The sequence below is a fragment of the Rhipicephalus sanguineus genome, chromosome 6, assembly GCF_013339695.2.
Source record: "Rhipicephalus sanguineus isolate Rsan-2018 chromosome 6, BIME_Rsan_1.4, whole genome shotgun sequence".
Lineage (NCBI taxonomy): Eukaryota > Metazoa > Arthropoda > Arachnida > Ixodida > Ixodidae > Rhipicephalus > Rhipicephalus sanguineus.
In genome coordinates, this window is record NC_051181.1 from 104,752,953 (window position 1) to 104,774,155 (window position 21,203).

A 21,203-nucleotide genomic window follows, 5' to 3' on the forward strand; every position below is an offset into this window, starting at 1 on the left:
ATTATGAAGAATTTTATTAGGAGCATTAAAAATATGATGCTGCCGCGAAGGCAAGAGCTAGAACGGTGCCTCATTATGCGCATATCCACGGCCCCTGTCGCCCCCCCCCCCCCCACACATATATATATATATATATATATATATATATATATATATATATATATATATATATATATATATATATTATGTGTGTGGGCGAGAGAGAACAAAACTTAGCATGCGCAATAAAAAGAACTGCAATTGCTCATCACATTTATGCATACTTTTAATTATTCACATGGCTATGGCAGACATATGGTCATTGTTGCTGAGCTTCGTAAAGCTTGTCACATTTCAAGCATCATGAGACAAACGAAAACGTTTGCCTTTAGAAACAATGCACTAAAATTTTGATTTTGCCTTCACGCCACAACTAAATATTTGATAGGCGGTTTAATGTAATTCGCTCAGCATAGAAGATAATATATAATTTTTGTTTTTTTTATTTTTTTATCCTAACAACAATGTGGAAAGGGGTAGCCGTCACCAAGAAATGGGGACGACAACTCCTTCGTTTATTTTCTATTTCAATGAAAAAAAGGGGAAAAAAAGAGCTAATGCAATTCACACTATTGAAGTCTATTGAACTTTTGTGTACAGGGCTTTATCCAGGCACGCAAATCAGGAACGTCACTCTCGATAATGTGACCAATCGCGGATGAGTAAGTTATGCGGATGGGAGTGAAAAAGAATCGCGTTTGCTGCTATCGTGGCAATAATATGTGCGATAAGCACACACACTCACTCGTTCGAAAAGTGCTCCACGGAAATACTCATATACTGTTATCGACCTTGGTGAGACAAGTCACATTTGCGGCGAATTATACCATGTGAAACGCGACCGAAGCAGTGATACCTTGCATTGAGCAACTAGGTTTGTCAGTTTCCTGATAAGATTAGCACAACTCTTCGCAACCGAGGAAATACTTGTTCGAGGTACACTTAAGTTGACCAAACGTAAGAACGTGCGGTTCGTTGAACAAACTTGGCTACGTGAATAATCTTCGGAAACGGTAGGGCTAAGCCAAATTTTTCGTTGCATTGTGTCCTGCTGTGTCATCAACCGACGAGAGGGTCACGCATAGGAGAGTTTTTTTATTGCGATGGCAATTATGTGAACACTCCAGGCTAAGTTTTGTTGTCGATGTCGCCGTGATGCTCCATGTAATATCCAAGTCGATAACAACGCCCCACGCGTCGCGTGTTCTATGGGCGAATGAGTGCGCACGAAGGCAGCCGACGATTGTTTCTCAGTCAGAGCGGAATTACGCGACGGCCGTCTTTTGTCGCGCGATGTGCCATGAGGAGGGGGGGGGGGGGTTACTGCAGGGATGCTGCGATGCTCCGGCCGCACTGCGTACCTTGACCGGCCGGGTTTGGTCGCGCGTGGCCTATCTTGACATTCATTAGCAGACGGCTCCTACATTTGTACGCGCTGTGCTCTCGGCGCTCACTTGTAGTTGAAGCGATAGAAAGCACGATGGTCACTTCAACCGCGGCAGCGACTTTTTCCTTACGCCAGCGTTTTCTTGAGTTAGGCCATAGCAGATACCAAAGGAGTAAGCTGATCGCCTTACTTAATATGACATTCTTGTATGTCGCTATCGCATTAATTTCATCGCCCTAACGGCAAATCTGTGACATTTTTAAAACAACACAACGGTTTAAGAAAATTACGTGTGAAATACAGTTTAGTTGCAGTTATTTAGCTTCGTTAGTCCACGCGTTGGAGACCACTTGCGCTAGAAACCCAAATACATAATCGGCTGAAAAACAGAAATTAACAAATCAACAGCTTAATTAGGTGGTGGTAGCGGTTGCAGTGTAAGTGTTCGAGCCTTTGAATTTTATTTATTTTATTTTATTTTTTATTTAGAAATACTGCAGGCCAATACTTTGGCCCAAGCAGGAGGGGCATTACAGAAAGAGAAAAAACAAACAAGCAAAAAAAGAAAAGAAAATACAACATGCGTAAACAATGCCATATGAAATGTACATAGTGCGTAAAAAGAAACAGCAATCTCACCTCGACATCACTAAAATTCACAAGAAAAATGGTTTGTCAAGGCAGCCATGAAATCGTTCGATTGAAATACATGAATAGGAAGAGAATTCCACTCGCTCACCGTTCGAGGAAAGAAACCGTACTTGTGGGCGTTTGTTCGCGCGAAAATCGGCGCAAGCAAATGTTCGTGAGTGTGTCTTGTTTTTCTCGAATTAGCGTGACCTGCCTCGTTTGAAGGAATTACAGGATGACGCCAGTTTCCAAGTATTTATTTGAGAAGTGCGTGACTATATAGATAAACAATTACAGAGAGCGAATGAACAAAAACTTCTTTTTCGAAAGTGTTTTTTTTTTACAATTGGACGGCCGCTATTGGTAATGATATGTCGAGAATGGGGATAAGATGACATATTCTCCTACGGACATTTTGAGGTTAAGATTTTTTTCGAGAGCGCGGCTCCTGGATACCAGACGTCTTAATATTCCAAAAATTGCTGAAATGTGCCAGAATCCTAAGACTGAGGCGAGAACACGCGGCACGAACGCGAGCTAACAACAGGGCTATTCTTATCGCAAACTCAAATAAAAAGCCTAACAATATTTCAGCGTCGCAGAAAGCCAGTTTTCCGACCTTTTGTGATGTTGAATGGGTCAGAAATGACTTAACAGGCCGCTAATTTCGAGGTTATTCTTGCGTTGGTGTTATGCTTTTTGAGTTGGCGTTCCTGGTAATAAAACCCCAGCTGTTAGTATGCGTTCGTGTTCCGTATTCTGGCCTCTGTGCCTTGTCTCTCGCGCTTCTCAGCTTAATTATAAAAAAATCAACTACAATTGTGCACTATTACAAAAGAGGACATTTTTACCAAAAACAGGGAGATGAACAGCGGCGCATCCCTTAATACGTGGCACAATTATCGCAACCTTCAGATTCCAGTCTAAGTGAATATGCCTTGAAAAGTCAGCGGCTGCAGTTGCAACCACAAAGATTTTGATATCATAGTTACCGCAAAATAATTAACTAAAATGTAATAATAGCCTACTACTCAGTAGATGAAGTGCTTTGATTTTTCAGTTATGCCCGCCGTGGGAAGTAACAAAGCCCAAGACTTACAATGTCCTTTTCCGTCGCAGGCGGTCCTTAAAAATTCTCAATTACCTAAAAAGACCGTATTCGTACAAACGCGCTTTAGCTTAGGTCAATGTACTTCCTCTATGCTTTGTGGCAGTTTTTTTTCTTTTTTGCTTCTGTTTCTAATTAGTGGGGTGTCGCTACTGTGGAGCTAAAAAAGCTCTGCTTGGAGGATCTATGACTGAAGGATCTGTACTTTGATATTTGCAAAGATTTAAGTGGTGAAAATGGGCACATTGCTTCTGATAGATTGCAAGCAAAAAAGCTCCTTTCGTGGAGCTTGAGTTTGTGCGAAGATCAGATTTCAGAGACATGAAATTCATTCTTTACGCCATGTAAAAAAATTTTGGATGCAGATGGTATAAGCTCATTGACCGGTTGCCTGTCACTCCTGGAATCCTCTGTGGTACTTTTTATCGACTCTACCAAAGTGCATGCACCTGAATAGTTCCGCGTGTCCGAACTTGAAAAGCGTGGAGTACGCGCTATTGTTTCGCAGCTTACGTTGAAGTAATCGTATGTTCCCTATCTATAGCATTCCGAATGGTCACATGCTTTGCTTTTATGTACGACTGATATCGAGACACACGGAGCACTGTCATGAAAATCAGTACGCGAAAACAGCGTAGCGCTGATGAAAGCTTTCGAAGCGTATAGACACACCCACAAGCCTTGGCCGGTGTAGCTACTGGAGAATTAGTAAAATGGCCAGAAATAACTGTTTCGCTATAATCATATGTGAAAAACAGTTTGTTCATCGGAGCTGTTAAGCTTTTTGTTAAGCCGCGTGGCGCAACCTGAACGCTATGATCATCGTGAATCGGCACGCATTTTCCTCAGGGGAAGTTCAGGGGAAGACGGAATCCTGAAGCGGTGAAAAATGCTTGTAACACAGGGCGCCAATGGAGCCAACAAGACAAATCCACTTGTCGAAACTGAAGACGACAAGTCCCCTTGTCGAAACGTTGACTCCAGTGACATGCCGTTTTCCAAGAATTCTTGATGTTACTCTTTAGTTTGATAAGTCCAATTCATAGTGTAAATTTTATGCTAACGTAATTGGAAATGTGCGCTCATTTTCTTCATTTTCTCGTTTTTTTTTGTTCTCTTAGATTGCTATCGCCGAGGGAAGCATCTTGTTTTGTAGCAACTACAATTTCAAACGAGATTATTTCGCCTCACGAGTCTCGTTGTAGGGACAGCATGACGAGGGTGCCGTGTTGATGGCAGCTGGGCTTGCACATTGACGAAATAACGTGTCAGTGCATCCCCACAATGTGATATGGTTGCAGTGAGGAATTTTCTAGCCTTTACTAAATGCGAAGCATTTCACGCTACTACAATGACAATGATAATGAAATCAGACAGCGACACCAGACAGAGAGAGAAACATTTTAATGAAAAGCTTGAGACGTTTGCCTGGCTATTCGCCTGACGTACTACTCCAGGTGCCGGGTGATGATTTTGATATATACACTGATAAACGCGTAACACGTACAGCCACACACACGTAGACTACACTGCTTACAAAGTTTCGTTCAGGCTCGTGGCCCGCAACAAAGTCAACAGCGCTGTCGTGGCGAATAGCGCACAGGCGCTGCTTTGCCATGGGCTCAGAATATGTCGCAACTCTAAGCACGAGCCCCGTTGAAGATGTAAGGCCGCCTTGAGAGACTGTCGCTCTGATTCGTATCGCTTGCATTCACAAAAAACACGATTAAGATCTTCTGGGACGTTACATTGGACGCACAATGGTGAGTCCGACAGTTCCTCTGTATGGGCTGAACGGGCAGCTTGATCGGCCCGTTCATTGCCGATAATCCCACAGTGACTTGGTAGCCATTGAAATGTAATGCAGTGTCCTTTCTCGATGAGGTGGTGAAACATCTCGGCAGTCTCAAATACCAATTGTTCGTGCGGACCGCGGCGTAAAGTCGACAGTAGAGACTGCAGTGCCGCCTTGGAGTCGCAGAAAATCGTCCACCTTTTCACCGTTCTCTGTAGATTATGGCTGGGCGTCGCGTTTACCCATGCGTATGCATTTCGCATAGGGATGGCCGACACCACCGCCTGTGAACACTGTGGCGACGAAGAAACGATTCGGCATGTTCTGTGTGACTGTCCGAAGTATAGAACACAGAGACAATCTCTTTGCCATGCTCTCAACAAGATAGACGACCAGCCTCTATCAGAAGAAAGACTTTTACGCCATCGTCCGGACATAACGTCGCAGAAGAAGGCTTTACAAGCACTACTCGCCTTCCTGCGATCCACTGGCCTGTCAGAGCGCCTCTGAGCGGAACGCTCTTGTGTGTGTGTGGTTGTGACTGTTTTTTTTTGTTTTTTTTCTTATTATTTATTTTCTCTCTCTCACTTTCAACCCCCTATTCCCCAACCCCACTGCAGGGTAGCGTACCGGATGCAAACTTCTGGTTAACCTCCCTGCCTTCCTCTGCTCTTTCTCTTCTTCTTCTTCCGACAGTTTAATCTTGCTCCTAAAGTAGTTCCATTTTCGACAATTTGAAACTGCATATGGGACACGAGGTCGATCCGGGTCATGCGACTCCCTTTTTCAACGGAGTGCAATTGTCAGTCGTCACAAAGACAAGCAGGTGTGGAAGATTACAGAGGTTATGAACAATAAGAGTGCGGGGAACAAGTGTGTGAGCGAGGCATCTCTGGCACTATCAAGCAAAGAGCTTGCGCTTTCAGATCGTTGGCAATCAGCACAAGGCCGAGTCGTTCAATGGATATCGCCTAATCTTCTTTCTTTTTTGCTTCTTGCTGATGGTTTGCGTAGGTATTTATACGCGGCAAACGCAAGAAATAGTTGATAGTCAGCGCTCGTGTCGTCGTGTGTGTTCGTTCCTTGTCCCGTGCTTTACGTTCGGGCTGTTCTTACCATCATTAAGCATTCCTTAGCAAACTAAAGACACTTTCACCGTTTCCATCTATATATAAACCTATCTATCTAGCCGCATACGGCTGGCGCTCTCGTGGTCGTCTCCTTAACTTGTTATATATAAAGATGGCATAAGAAGATATGAGTTTATAACGAACACGCAGTTACGGCATGAATAACGTGACTTCCCTGTACGTCGTGAAATCCTTTCCACCAGTCACGTGGGGCACATACCCGCATGCCGCTGCCCGTGGTATTCCGGTATGCACTACAGGGGAATCACAGTCTATATCAACTCAGACTTTGGAAACCTTAAGCTGAAAGCCTGAAGGAGCCTGTGTCGCTTTGTCAGTAGGAGAAATATTCCGATGGAAGCAAAAAATAAAAATCAAGACTCTAGCCGGAATCGAACCCAATCATTCTGCATCGCGGTCACGTATTCTTCCTCAGAGTCAAGTCAGTGCTTCAAACTGGAGTTGTCCTGGCAGCGTCATGTCAGGACAACGCCAGTTGTGGCCGCAGTGTTGGCGATCCGCTTTTATATAAATATAATGAACATATGTACACCTATAACTCAGCAAGCTATAGTAAAGCGTTTCGCAAATACGCCTAAGAGCGCTACTTGAAATGATGAAGCGTGGGTGCGTGGATGCGCTTCATCGCACCACAGTTTGCACTTCGTGGCGATGGAACTGGCGTCTGTGCTCAAGCCTGAGTTCCGACGTTAAGTCGGACCATGAGCTACCCTTCACACGCCAGTGAGCTCGCTATGCCTCTTAAACCAACGATATGCGAACAACTGCTCAATTTAGACAAAGACGTCGATCCTCCTCGTAACGTCTGGTTCAAAGCGAGAAATTCGGCATATGGACCCTTCACATAAAATTGATTTCAACAATGCGTGGATCTGCCAGCTTTTTTGCAATGTAACACGATAAAAAGGCGGAGAGGTGGAGGGGAGAGGGAGGGCGCGCCATTTGTACCCGCACTGTGCTAAGAGTGTGTGTATGTGGTGCACGTGTCGGGTGGCAGAATTATGTGTAGTTCACATTGAGATCCGTTTTTTAAGTGGGCATTGTCAGTAGCACACTCGAGTGCAGTTGACAGGGTGGCGGTATCTGGTCTGGCCACGATGATTCTTGCGGAGAAGAATACAGAGTCCCACCGAAGTAATAATATATTTGAAAACAAGCTGGCATAGGCGGGGACAGCGCATCTGCCCTCACATTTCAGATGACTTTCACTCAATGTTTTTAACCTGTATTTCCTTTTCCTTTTTTCCTTTTTCATATTTATATTTCCTTTTTTTATATACCGTCTACTTTTTCTATGTAAACATCTGCCTGAATTTTTACAAACTGCAACTGATGTAAATGTGTATTATTGTTCTTTTTTTTCTTCTTTTTTTGTAATATCTCTTTTCTATCATCTTTCACTTACCCTTCCCCTTTCCCCAGCGCACGGTAGCCAGCCGGTCTGAAAACTGGCTAACCTCCCTGTCCTTCCGATTTTTTTTCCCTCCTCAAGGCAACTGATGTAACTGGTTAAGTAGAGACTGCGTGATGCAAGTTTTCTTGCAGGTAATTTCGCGTTTGGGCAGATACTCTATCAGCGTACAAACACCCCTATAAACTTGCTTCGCCTGAACAGTGCTTTCGCCCTGAAATATAGGTTTTCTCTGGCGATATTTTGTACTAGTTTCGAGATGACTTGATGGCGAGTACTCCTTCACTGCTCTCAAACGTTCTTCTTAAGTTTCGGTTTACAATTGTGGCGGTTTGGGCGTGTTGGTATGACATGACCAACAAATTCTAAGCGCACCTATAGACGAGGACAAAGAACACGTATGACACACAGGCCCTAAACACGGTATGACACACACAGTATGAACACGTATGACACACAGCGCCTGTGTGTAATACGTGTTATTTGTCCTCGTCTATATCTGCGCTTAGAATTTATTGGGTCGGTTTACAAGCTTTCTTCCATCATTTGCAGAAAAACGTGTTTTCATTCTGTCCAGTATGTACTGACGTTAGTGGCGCGGTATTAACTTTGCGGTTCTCTTCTGCAGGACTTCTACATTGCGGAATTTATTCTATACAAGGACATACAAGAAGTGGAACCACCATTCTGCTTTCACAGGAAACAGCACACGATTAGTTATTGAAGCACGTGTTAACTTGCAGAGCACCGACTGCTTCCTCGTTGTCGTTTTTTTGTTTTTACCTAGGATTTTTTTTTCAGTTGACGGCGTTCTTTTTGCTTGATAAATTTTCTAATTATTCACAAATTTCTCGTAACGACGGACAGTTTGTTGAAATGTTCTTTCCTGATTTCGCTATGGCCATTCTCATCGGCGCTGTTTCAGTCCTGATTGCAGAATAATTGAAATAAAACACGATAGACAGACAAGATCTCCAGTTTCCGAAACGCTATGGCGCGACTCGCTTGCCGATAAATACTCCCCTTAGGTAACCGATTCGAGCGCATCGGGTAGACTTATTGCGTCTTGAGAAGCAGTGAAAAACCCTCGATGACGGCAACAGCGAAGGCGGTGCTCGCGTCCACGCATGCTGGTGACAGTTCGGCCGCGCGGGTGCCTTATCTAATGCACGTGATGGAGCTGGCAGCGGAATTCGATTGTCCCGCAAAACAATGGCTTCGCTGCACGAGCCACATCCAGAGAGCGACATGAGGCAGGCTTATCGCTTCCGATGGGTCTCGTGGACTTTGCTGAGCTAGATCAATACCGATGACGAAATTGCGGGGTTATGCGATAAGCAGCTCTGCATGAAAGGGTATAAAGACCGCCCGACGGCGCAGCCGACACCGCAGGGTGCATTGAAAGAGCTGAGCTCTCCACCAGGTGAGTCTGGGGTCATCAAGTGATGATCGGGTTTCTCGCTAATTGCCGCAATTGCGCAATATAGATTGGAAGGAGTTTCCTCTTGTCGGTCATTTTACGTCTTAAATCTGTTCTGAATTCGTCTCGCGATAACAGGTGTCCTCAGTTCGATTACCAGTTTATAAAATGTCCCTCTGCGTGTAGCTTCACTCTTGAAGTATGCTCACATAAGTTCTTTCATGGCTAAATGTGTGTCTATAGGGAAGGCCGGCACCATGCGTGATGCCCGCTGCTGCTTCTCTCTCAGGCTAACACCGCGTGGGAAAGATAGGTCGATTCAATATTCTAAACTTGTGGAGCAGATTTCAAAACATCGCGAGGTTATTGATCGCTCTATTTTAGAATAGAAAATTAGAAACTTGCATTGGCCATTCTTGTCGTATCGTACTTTTAAACGGTACAGGCGGGACTCTCGCGCTGTTTTGAGACGTCAGGCCGTACTTTGTTATTTTCGTTTTCATATAAACAAACATGTCCCCAATTTTCCGTGCTACCTCAGCATACGCATTTATATTGATTGATGACGTATCTCGATGCGTCCTAAGTGGCGATTTTCTCAGAGTTCAGCGCTGCCTGAAAACGGCGCTCTCCTTAATCTTCCATTCTATCAAGTACAAATCAGTAACATAAACGTAGCGACTTAAGCCATTCTCACCCATTATTGCTTACGTTTCGTTGATTATGAATTATTTGTTACGTCATTCTCTAATACTAAAGCTAAACTGTAACTTAAAGTGCATTCACTGTGTCCTTAAATAGGGCTCACCCTAGGGGACAGAATTCAGAAATTAGGTCTAATGTAAGTCTTGTGCAGAAACCTTACAGCAATGCCTTTTTTATGTCTTATTGCGTCCAAAAGAATGCTTCCATTCATATGGATGAATAACGCTTTTCACATTGCAGGTGCACGATCCTTGCCTCCACCATGCTGAGATTAAGTCTACTTTGCGCCATTATGGCGGTAGCCATTGCCGCAAACTCTCAAGAAATCCTACGCACCCAATGGGAGGCATTCAAAGCTACCCACAGTAAGCATTTTTGTTTGAAAATGATTTCATTGGAACGAACATAACCTTTTTTTCCTCTTATTGGGAGCAACACGGGTTTTTCACTCTACACTTTAAAAGAAAAAAAAAAGGTATATTTTCTGCGCCTTTCTGCCACACAGCTATAATCGTCATCTATCTCGCGTGATTTCCTTGCATTGTCGCTGCACGCCCAGAAGTTCGTGGACACGAACGGCATGCCACTATCAGCGTGATATAGGGCTGTTGATAATAAATTAGCGAGTGTAATTTTTTTGAGAATGGAAACGCAAGGAAGCCAGATGACGAATATTTTTCCGTGGCAAAAAAGACGGAACAGTTTTACGTCATTCCACCCCAGATCACCTCAAACAGCTACATTGTATAGGAAGAGGTGGCTGTTAAAAGCAGTTCAGAGTACGATCAGATTGAAATTTGAGCCATGTTATGAAACACAAAATTATTGCTTCAACATTAAATTTTTTATTGAGCAAAAAGAAGTATATTCTATCTATCTATCTATCTATCTATCTATCTATCTATCTATCTATCTATCTATCTATCTATCTATCTATCTATCTATCTATCTATCTATCTATCTATCTATCTATCTATCTATCTATCTATCTATCTATCTATCTATCTATCTATCTATCTATCTATCTATCTATCTATCTATCTATCTATCTATCTATCTATCTATCTATCCATCCATCCATCCATCCATCCATCCATCCATCCATCCATCCATCCATCCATCCATCCATCCATCCATCTATCTATCTATCTATCTATCTATCTATCTATCTATCTATCTATCTATCTATCTATCTATCTATCTATCTATCTATCTATCTATCTATCTATCTATCTATCTATCTATCGTTAAAGACAGTATAATCCATCATTTCGCGTTTCCCGAAGGAAGTATCCTTACAAACAGCGCAGCAGCTGCACTATACGTGGGCAAATGAAAACATCAGGTATGTGGCTGGTGCTGCCTATTCAGTGATAGCTCGAGAAATTTGACACGAGAAATTAGACTTGATCAAGCAGCACTATTCCAAGGTGAAGTATAAAGTGCTTTATTATCGCATAATTTAGGAAAATGTTAAACCAAGCGCTTGATTCAATCTTCCAGATAAATCCTACCAATCGCACATGGAGGAGCTCCTGAGGTTCAAAATTTTCACTGAAAACAGCCTGATCATTGCCAAGCACAACGCGAAGTATGCTAAGGGTCTCGTTTCTTACAAGCTCGGAATGAACCAGTTCGGAGATCTGGTAAGCAAAGTTATTTACGTTGTGTAGTTTATCTTTAAAGCGAATGGAACTATCTTGGAAATCTTAAGTTGTATTCGAAAAATTCAGTTTTCCGGCCTCATTTGTTGATACGATGCAATTACTTGCTCTACTTGTGTTTACTTGTTTAATAATGAAAAGACCCGCACCCTTCTCTCTCTGCTTTCCGGAAACATATAATTGTCTAATGAATGACAGAAACTCATGAAACATAGAAGTTTGGTGTGTCATTCAATGTTTAGTACAGATACAAAATTGTAGACATTTTAGTATAGAAAAAGATCCCATTGTGTAAACACTGTAGGGGAACCTTCTTACAATGTTCAAAAAACACCAATACTAGTTAATACAAAAAAGCAGTAAAATATTCATAATACAAAGTAAAAAAAGAAGAACGCGGGCGATTCGTATATTTAGGTAAACTTTATAACAATGAAAAACAAAACGGTAGGGATAAGGAACTGTTGCAGAAAACAAAGCAAACAATAGTCAGAACGACAGAGTTGAAAAAGTGTTTGAAGGACATTGAATAAATAGCGCCGTATGTTAAAGTTGAAATCGCGAAGCTGGTTTTTAAATGACGGTAAAGAACAAAACACACGTAACGTTACACGGCAAATAATTACAAAGTTTTATTAAGCAGAAACTAGCCTTTGAGAACCACAGTTAGTTCGGACCTTTGGAAGTTAAAAAAAATATGATTTAAGCAAAAGCGCGTGACATTTGAATTAGTAAGGTTTTCGATGAGAAACAATTTCAGCAGACTATGGTCTTTAACTGCTTGATAAGCAAATGTGCAGATATCAAATTTGATTAAATTGTTATATTTAGTATGAATGTAATACATATAGCAACTTAGATTGTTATACTTACCATTTATTTCACGGTGCAGATCTGTAGCATGAGAACGTCGATTGCTCCCGGTAAGATGCGAATGGCTTGATCTTGTGCATGTTGGAGGGAAGAAAGATGTTAATGATATATTTGACCTCATGAAGCATTGCAATAGATAATATGACTGAGAATGAATGAGTAATATAATGCAATCGAGGTTGTCAAATAAAAATTTGATATCTAGCTTTTAGTAATGCTCTAATATCGTAAGACGTTTTCCGCTGCCGTTCATTAATATGCAAGTTGAATTTCAACTGGGAATGGAGCTTAGTTCCAAGGAAGAAACAATGATATGAAAATGAGTAGGATGTGTGTTAATAGAAAGGGGCATAACTTAGGTGTTATTTATTGACCTGGAATTAACAGAAGCACACATAAAAGTTATCTTGTATGTGCAGTTATTTCTGAAAACAAGATGTCCTACCTCAAATAAAGCATGCTAGGAGTCACTCTGGGAGGCCTACATTTAGCATGTTGGGCAGTCTTGTAAACCTACGTTAACCACATGCCGACACGTGCTATCTGCATCATGCAAAAACCTGAACTACGAATTGCCAAATTTGGAGTTAGATGAAGCACAAGAAAAATATCAATCGCTTACATATTGTGCTAGTGTTAACTTTCAGGTAGTGTAATTAAAATCTGCTTGCTTGCAGATTATCATCGTACATTTGTGGGCTTATTTAAACCTAAGCACCACTAATGGTACAACAAATAGTCATACACAGCTGTCTGTCGTTTATATATACAAGACCGCCACAAGTCACAAATTCCTGGCTTAATAGGAACAGGGCATGAAGCTATAAAGAGCAAAATGGCTGTTGACGCTTTTCTGGCAAATAAGAGTTTGCGCTGAGGCTCTGAAGTTTGTTCGCTGCCTGATATTTTTATGCTCGCGTAAAGAGAACTAAATTTCGCGTAAAATCAGTTAAACTCTTTCTCTTGCTATTTTGTGCAGTTTCTTGCGCAGAGAATGGCCGCTTTTTTCCGTTATATTCGACGATTCAGCACGGCATACTTAAGTCAAAGGAGTTGAACGAGATGCTTACGTTTAGAATGACACGATTAAAACTAAGCTAGTTGGTAGGGATGCATGATAAAAAAAAACTTTAGACTTTCCACGACGGGCCCAACGGAGAAGTCACGACAACACAAACGCTGTCAGTGTTGTCCTGACTTCTCTCTTGTGTTCGTGTTTGCACGCCTGGTGTCTCCTATCATGCTTACGTTGCCTTGCATCTCAAAGCTTTTTTACACAATGCAGATAGTGCACCCATTTCATTTTGCCGTCTCATTACCTTCGTGCACACCTATGTAGGAATTGTTGTATTATCTGGTAACGATAACTTCCTCTTCTCCTTCCACACGAAGCTGGCGCACGAATTCGCCAAGATCTTCAACGGTTACCGTGGTCAGCGCTCAGCCCGCGGATCCACCTTCATGCCACCAGCAAACGTTAACGACAGCAGCCTGCCAAGCACTGTCGACTGGCGCAAGAAGGGAGCTGTCACACCTGTCAAGAACCAGGGACAGTGTGGTTCCTGCTGGGCGTTCAGTGCCGTGAGTTCCCACTTCACCAGAGTATTTAGTAACAACTTGATGAGGGCTAGTCGGTTCACATTTATAACTATGGACGAGACGGTGCGAGCATACGAAGACAACAAGACAAGGGTAGCGCTTGTTTTGTATTTGTTACTCTGTTTGCTTGTTTTAGGTACCGGTATTTCATCATCAGTTCATCAGGATATCTTCCTGTAGTACAATAAATATCGTGGCATGCATAAATCAGACTATACGTTATAAGCTCTCTAATGCGATAACTTAAAAACTCTCATCCCGTTTTGTATTTGTGAAAAGTGAATGCCTTCAACGAGGAAGCATGCGTTTTAAATAGACAAATAATGAATTCGGGAGTTATTTACAGCAGTTAACTATCTCGCACTTATAACATATTGAAAGTACGCTTATATAAACGAGCGACTCTGACAGCATGATTTTCCCGCACCAGATTGGTGTTGAGTGCTCGGAGGGGTTATCTGAATAAGCGTTTTAGGCGTTCTTATTTGAACGTCCCGGGCTGATGAAAGGCGGTTACGGGAAACCGGGATAAAACAGTATCACAGCTAATCAAAATAAACCAAAAACAAGGCAGCCTGCATCTTTCCGAGTATACTTCTTTTTCAGTTAGGCAAGGTAAGGCACGGCTAGGTATATGGCTAGCCAGATAACGCGGCGCCACGAATAGCTCTCGAGGAACCGCTTTGTATATTATATTGCTTTCACCGAGCAACCAGCTGTGAGTATTCTGTTTATTTACATTTACATTGTTTGCCAGGCCCTGCTGAAATGTACTCATTTGGAAGCCTTTGAGAATGTGCTTTCGCTTTCCAACAAAAATGTGGATTTTCTTTTTTCAGACCGGTTCTCTGGAGGGACAGCATTTTCTGAAGGACGGCGAGCTGGTTTCACTCAGTGAGCAAAACTTGGTCGACTGCTCTCAGTCCTTCGGCAACAATGGTTGCGAGGGTGGCCTTATGGACAACGCTTTCAAGTACATTAAGGCTAACGATGGTATCGACACCGAGGAGAGCTATCCATATGAGGCTGTGGTAAGGAATAGTGCAATACATTCTAGATTCTGGCGTCTAATGTTACGTATACTGCCGAGACATCCAAAACCAGCCTAGATCGTGCACTTAGCAATGGGTATGTGCACCCAGCCCAACATTACCAAAGTGGATGACAGTGAGGTGCATGATCGTGCTAGGTGGCACAGTCCATGATGTCGTCTTAGAGCAAGACCTGTTGGACAAGAGACGAAATGAATGCGACACACACAAGCGACTGCATGTGTCGCATTCATTTCCACACTTGTCCAAAAGATTTTGCGCTTACACGACATCGTCGATGAGAGGCCTTTTACGAAACGAGATATCTTACCAACACGGTCTCGTACTTCCGAGATGCGCAGTGCCACAAAAAAACGTTGCTGCGGTCCTTGACGTACGCCATCCCGTCAGATCGTGTGTGACGAAGTGTAACCACGAACGCTTAATTGTGCGTGTGTGCTTCTTCGTAAAATCTGAATTTCTCTCCTCCCCTTAGAGCTCCCTGTCCGCTTCTCCAGTGCAGAGTAGCCAGGTGTACTAGGCATTGTTAAAGTACCTTCCTTTTTCTTACGCCACACCTTTCTTTCACTCTACTAAAACTTGCGCTGAATGATATAGAACGATATCTCCAGCATATAATAATGCATTGCCGGCGACGCTCTCAAGGAAACTTTCTTTCTAAGTAAATAAGTAGCAATGTCTGCAATATAGGAGTTTGCAAAGACTGTAGTCAAGGAAAGGAAAACACACATCGTGTGTGTATCGTGTGCATATATCGTGTGTATATAAAGTATATATGGATTTGACTGTTATTGTAAGCTCTTGATGGTCGCTTATATCCCGAGTATACTTGTGGTGTGCAGGATGCCAAGTGCCGCTTCAAGAAGGATGACGTTGGTGCAACCGACACCGGCTTTGTAGACATCGAGCAGGGATCTGAGGATGACCTGAAAAAGGCCGTCGCTACCGTTGGCCCAATTTCCGTAGCCATTGACGCTGGACACTCATCATTCCAGCTGTATTCCGAAGGTAAGCACTGGTATATATGTGGCCAGCACGTGGGGCTTAGTAACTAGTTCACGAGTGCAATGTATTAATTCGTTAGCAGTTACCTAACCTTTACAGCTTAGGTGTACTTAGCTACAAAAGAGGTTTGATACCAACCTTGTGAAGCCAGCAGACAGCGAGGCGTAGGTTCTTTAAAGAGCTGCATTCGTACCTGAAAAATACTGCCTTATTTCAAAGAGAACTATTGCTCGACGTCGCGCGCGGCCTATTTTTATATTACAATTGAAAAGTTGCAAGTAATGGTTGCCGATCGTTCTTGTTTTCGCCCTGTTTTATGTTAAATCATATCTGCAGATGCCCAGTGCTTATTGTTGCATCCATGCTGATTAGTTCATGTTATGACAGTTCTTTCATCAATTTAACATTATTTTATCGGTTATTCAAAGTTCAGCACTTTATTTGTATAAGAGAGCGACATGCCACAGTAATTGAGCAACACCAATCTTTGATTATTTCGCAGTAGGAAAACCTTAATGTGAACCGGTATTCAACGATCTAGAAATGCGGCTATTCTCACAAAAATTGCAATACTTCCAGATAAACCTTAAAGCAAGGGACTGTGAGTTCTTTAAAAGCCCATACTTCTTGTTGATTCGTGAAGCCAGCGAGATCTGGAAGCTGTCTTTTCGGCTATTGTAGTTCGCTTTCACATCATGTGTAAATAAATAAATAAATAAATAAATAAATAAATAAATAAATAAATAAATAAATAAATTTGAGAGCTTATGGTGGAATAAAACTTTTTGTGGTTGTTTCAGGAGTGTACGACGAGCCCGACTGTAGCAGTGAGAGCCTGGACCACGGTGTGCTTGCTGTCGGCTATGGTGTCAAGGATGGAAAGAAGTATTGGCTCGTCAAGAACAGGTGTGAACAATGTGTGTTCTTGGTAATTGTTAATTAGAGCCACGAGAAATTCAGACATGCTGTTTCAATCAGAAAATGTTACACACACATTATGAATCCTTGTGGTTATTCCTGATATGATACTCTGAAAGCAAGTGGCAACATTTTACGGCCATGTCACTAGTTCTGATTCAAACTAGCTTTCGACCATTACCAACTCGGTATGCTTGGGACAATAATACCGATGTTGTAAAATCCTGCCGAATCATGTGATATGTTCTGTTCTCTTACATCATGCAGCTGGGGTGAGTCCTGGGGAGACAACGGCTACATCCTGATGTCCCGTGACAAGAACAACCAGTGCGGCATTGCCTCTGCGGCCAGCTACCCTCTCGTCTAAACAAGTGATTTGACGTTGTGACGTTCCCCTGAACGTTTCGTAAAATGTACATAATTTGTTCACCCAAATAAATTACCCATATTTCACCACTGTAAGAAATTGTGTTGCTCTTCTAGCTGCTTTATAAATAGGACAGTTGCATACCATTTAAACATAACTTCAATCATTATTTCGGAGCAGTTCACTGTTTTTTATAGATGGCGGCCTACTACACAGTAGCTGCGTTAATCAGTCACTCGGTAATAGTAACTATTTTTTTCCTGGTGGAGAAGAGCCAGGAATGCTACTATTTGTAAATACAGAGAACGCAAAGGAGTTAACGGTGTTTCTCATAAGAGGATTGCATTGAGTTCTGTGTGTGACAGCACCTGCTGCTCTGCGCATTTTAATTTGTTATAGGACACAGGCTTTAACAAGTCACTCTCAATTTGTTCCTGAAATACTTCTGCAGGCAAGTTTCCTGTGTCACATCAAGGTGAAGAAAAGCAACCTAGAAACGCTTTCGGTTGCCTATTTAGGATACTATAGGTGGAATATAAATCTTTGAAATACTGTTTTGTACCTTCGCGTCACTCCTACCACTCCCTCTCGGCATTTTGCTTTTAGGAGCTGCTGCCTAAATCCCCAATCCAATTTTTTCTCAGTTAACTTTGTGATTTCTATCTGACACATTCGCGCTATTGCACTTCCTACTACCGCGGAAAATGGTTACCCCGCAAACTTTCCAACTTCTTCGGCCAGCTACATCTCATCAAAAACATAATATCTCTAATCAACACACCTCCATTCAACACGTCTTCATTCAACGCACGTCCAATCCTCCCGAGGCCAGAGCGTAACATTAGCTTACTTGCCGAAACGAGTTAGCCGATTCCGGAAAGGGTGTCACCATTACTGAGCGGATTCTGCAAAAGGTCTATCCTGCAACACATGTTATTTCTGGCGCAATGCTTGAAACAAGAAGAAAGGACAGAGAAAAGAGGCAGAGGGGGCCCCTGTCCTTTCTTCATGTTTTAAGCATTGCGCCAGAAATAACATGTTCAGCAAACTTAGGAACCAACTCACCCAGGAACTTCTTCTAGTGCAACCTGCAGTCCCCTTCATCAAGTTGGTCGCTAGGGAGGGGCAAGAGGACCGACAAGTAGATCTGTGTTGCCGGATAGGCACAGTCAAACGGCTATTCCAGAAACATGGGTAGCTAACCTAAACGGAATTCGTAGTCAATTATGAAACATTTGTTTCGTTCAGGGTCACCTAGAATCATGCTCACCAAAAGCCAATCTGCCGTCCTTGCTGAGACTCAGACTGTTAAGAATTCTACTGAGCGAGGCTTGCTTGGTCTCGGACACCACCAACACGAGCGAATATTGTCCTGATTTCGGCCGGTGTTTACGGAAGTCAAACGAGGTATCTTGTCTACACCGGCGGGAGGAATGCCTTTCTCCAGCCCCCTGATTTTCAAAGCGCAGCTCTTAGGTGCCTGCTCCTGCGTTGAGCGGCGTCTCCGTTGGCGTCGGCGTAACCGATAGACATGAAAAAAATAAAATGTTCAAAAAATATGCAGGATCGAAAGCGACTTGAACCCGGGCCCTCTGCGTGGCACTCGAGCATGCTACCAGAGGGCCACGCTGGGGCTCGAAATTGATGTTCAAAAAGACCCTATACAGGCGTCATGTCGGGCAAGTAATCGCGTTAACCTATGTAATATAGGGCAGCAGAAGATTAAAATAACAACCAGGCATCACACAATGCTAATTGCGCAAGGATTGTGTGGTTTAACGCTTCCCACCCACTGCAAAGTGCTCAGCCATAATTCTTCATCGTCATCAGCCATATGCAGCGTCAACAAAGTGCACATTATATCTTACAGGTGTGTAGCGGCTACCTCTTTTATCCGCAGAAAGACGAATAATGACGTAATGGGTGCTTGCCTACTTCACAAAAATTATGATTCACGGCTTATTGGATACCTTGCATGCGTACTTGTATTAGTTGCCCCAAGAGAGTATAGAACGGGCTCTAGAAAGGCCGCTCTTCCAGCTTTCGCTGGGACTGCGCTGCGCGTTCCGTGCAGGCCTGGCGTTTTAGAGCGCGGCTATTAGGCGCCCGTTCCAGCGTTGAGCGGCGTCGGTGTTAGCGTCGGCATCGGCGTAACCGATAGAGCGAACGAGGACGAAAGAGAGCGAATGCGGCGTCAGTCGATCTCATGAGCCACAGGCCCCTAAGCTCGCTTTCTTCCTCCGCCACGCGCGCTGGCCCCTCGGTCGGATCTGGTGCGCACGAAGGGCTGGAACGTGCACGGCGGCTGGCTTTGGTTGTCGTAACGGAGCTGTCGGCTTTTAGTTTGATTCGGGACTCCTGCAATGCACAGAGTGGCGTGCGTAGCACTCGAGCGCTTGCGGTTTCTGTGGCAACATGTAACGAACGTTACATTGCTACGACATCCGAAAGCGAAAACTTCAAATACAGTTGGCGTTGTCCCAACGCGAAGCTGCGCTCAGACTTCGCATTAGGTGGTATCATAAACGTCGGCGATCTTTTTTTCTCACGCAACAACACGGGCAGTCTAACAATAATGCACCCTGGCCATGACAACGATGAAATGGCGCACTGAAACATGAGCGTCGTCGTTGTGTTGTAATGTTCATGGCACGGTACCACATATTGGTTCTTTGTTGTAAGTGTTGTCAATATATAAAGAATTTTACTACATTATTCAGACATGTGAAGCTTATATTTCTTTCAAGGTAAATATTATCATAGAGCGCCTTCTAGATGTAGCAATGTTTCTCACGTTGATCCCCAGGAGAGAATTAAAACGCTGTATTCTGCTAAGAGCTATTTCCAATAGAGGCAAGCCTAAAAATCTTTACATTACACCGCTGTCTGAAATTACATATTAACATGCAGACGTTTCTGCAGCGTGAATCTATCGGAAGTTCAATCGACACCGCGGCCAATCAAAATAAACCACTCTGAAACATGAGCTACGGCCTAATCACCAATATTGTTGCATCTAAAAAGGTATACTCCAGGTTGCGGAAACCATGACTAACGCCGCACAACAAGGTTGTCAATTATTTAAGACCGCATTACTAGATTTCTGTAAATCTTGCAGCGGACGATAATACGGCACTTGTAAATATCTTTTCTGTTCCAATACCAATTGTGTTTCTTAAAACGGCATCTGCAGTATGCATCACTCTACACTGCTTGGCGCCCCATTAGTTAGATCTTTAATAATGTATCGAAGATGCAGCGGCGCAATTCCTGGCCATCTGCATACAAACGAGGCTACAGGTCCAGGCTGTTTGCTATATTGCATCCCCAAACCCACTTTGCCTATTCGTTGTTGGTCTTAGCGTGAGGGAAATTGCTGGTGGTTCTCTGTAAGCCTTCAGTGCAGTGACAAAAACAAAAAAATGAAAAATAAAAACCATTGGATGCTTCTCCCTAATTTTTATTGTTGAACGCCTACAGGTACCTTCGAATGGCTGGCACGGTAACGTTTTATGGGTAGGGCGCACCACCTTCTTTAGGGTCGCCAATTATTTAAAGACTCGCAGGTCCCACCAAATACCAGGCGGGACTTCTCTGCAGCAACGTTTATTTCTTTTTTAAGTGTCTTTTATATCGTTCGGCATGGACTGTAAACATATTTCGAAGCCTTTTTAACTGGGCTATGCTGCACTGAAGTTAATCCGGAGTTTTGCTTACCATAAAGTGAGTCACCGTTGCAGCTCACGTGGAATTGCATGCCACAGAATGGATGCTTATGACTCAAAGTGCTGCGATATTCAGAAGGATCGTAAGGCTGGACTGCTCCCGTGTTCGTGAAATTTTCGTCAAGAAATTTTAATATACGTTCGCAGTTTAACACTCATGATAAAACAGTCAGGAGCAATCCAACTGTGGTGTTTATAACATGACAGAGTGTACTGCGTAAAAGCGAGGTGACCCTCGCTCCGTCAGTGAAGGTGGCAGGTGCGTTCACCCTAGCACTTATTTAATGCGTCGATCTTCGCAACATCTATCGAACTCTAGGAATGCTTTTGAATCGACTTTCCAGAGTCATTGAC

At 43.1% G+C, this 21,203-nt stretch overlaps 1 protein-coding gene across 2 annotated transcripts in view; it reads left to right on the forward strand.

Moving 5' to 3' along the window:
- The window catches only part of LOC119396080 (procathepsin L), a 222,449-nt gene extending 205,226 nt beyond the window's left edge, over positions 1 to 17,223 (forward strand). Inside the window, exons 2-8 of one of the 2 annotated variants that reach the window (XM_049416899.1) lie at positions 9,923 to 10,011; positions 11,150 to 11,292; positions 13,576 to 13,764; positions 14,622 to 14,813; positions 15,677 to 15,842; positions 16,640 to 16,745; positions 17,025 to 17,223. In XM_049416899.1, coding sequence (XP_049272856.1) covers positions 9,939 to 10,011; positions 11,150 to 11,292; positions 13,576 to 13,764; positions 14,622 to 14,813; positions 15,677 to 15,842; positions 16,640 to 16,745; positions 17,025 to 17,124 — 969 coding nt within the window. In that variant the 5' untranslated portion in view covers positions 9,923 to 9,938 and the 3' untranslated portion in view covers positions 17,125 to 17,223. Of the gene's footprint in view, positions 1 to 9,878; positions 10,012 to 11,149; positions 11,293 to 13,575; positions 13,765 to 14,621; positions 14,814 to 15,676; positions 15,843 to 16,639; positions 16,746 to 17,024 lie in introns of those variants that run through there. The other variant, XM_037663162.2, reaches the window with a different exon arrangement.
- Positions 17,224 to 21,203: the final 3,980 nt, after the last annotated feature.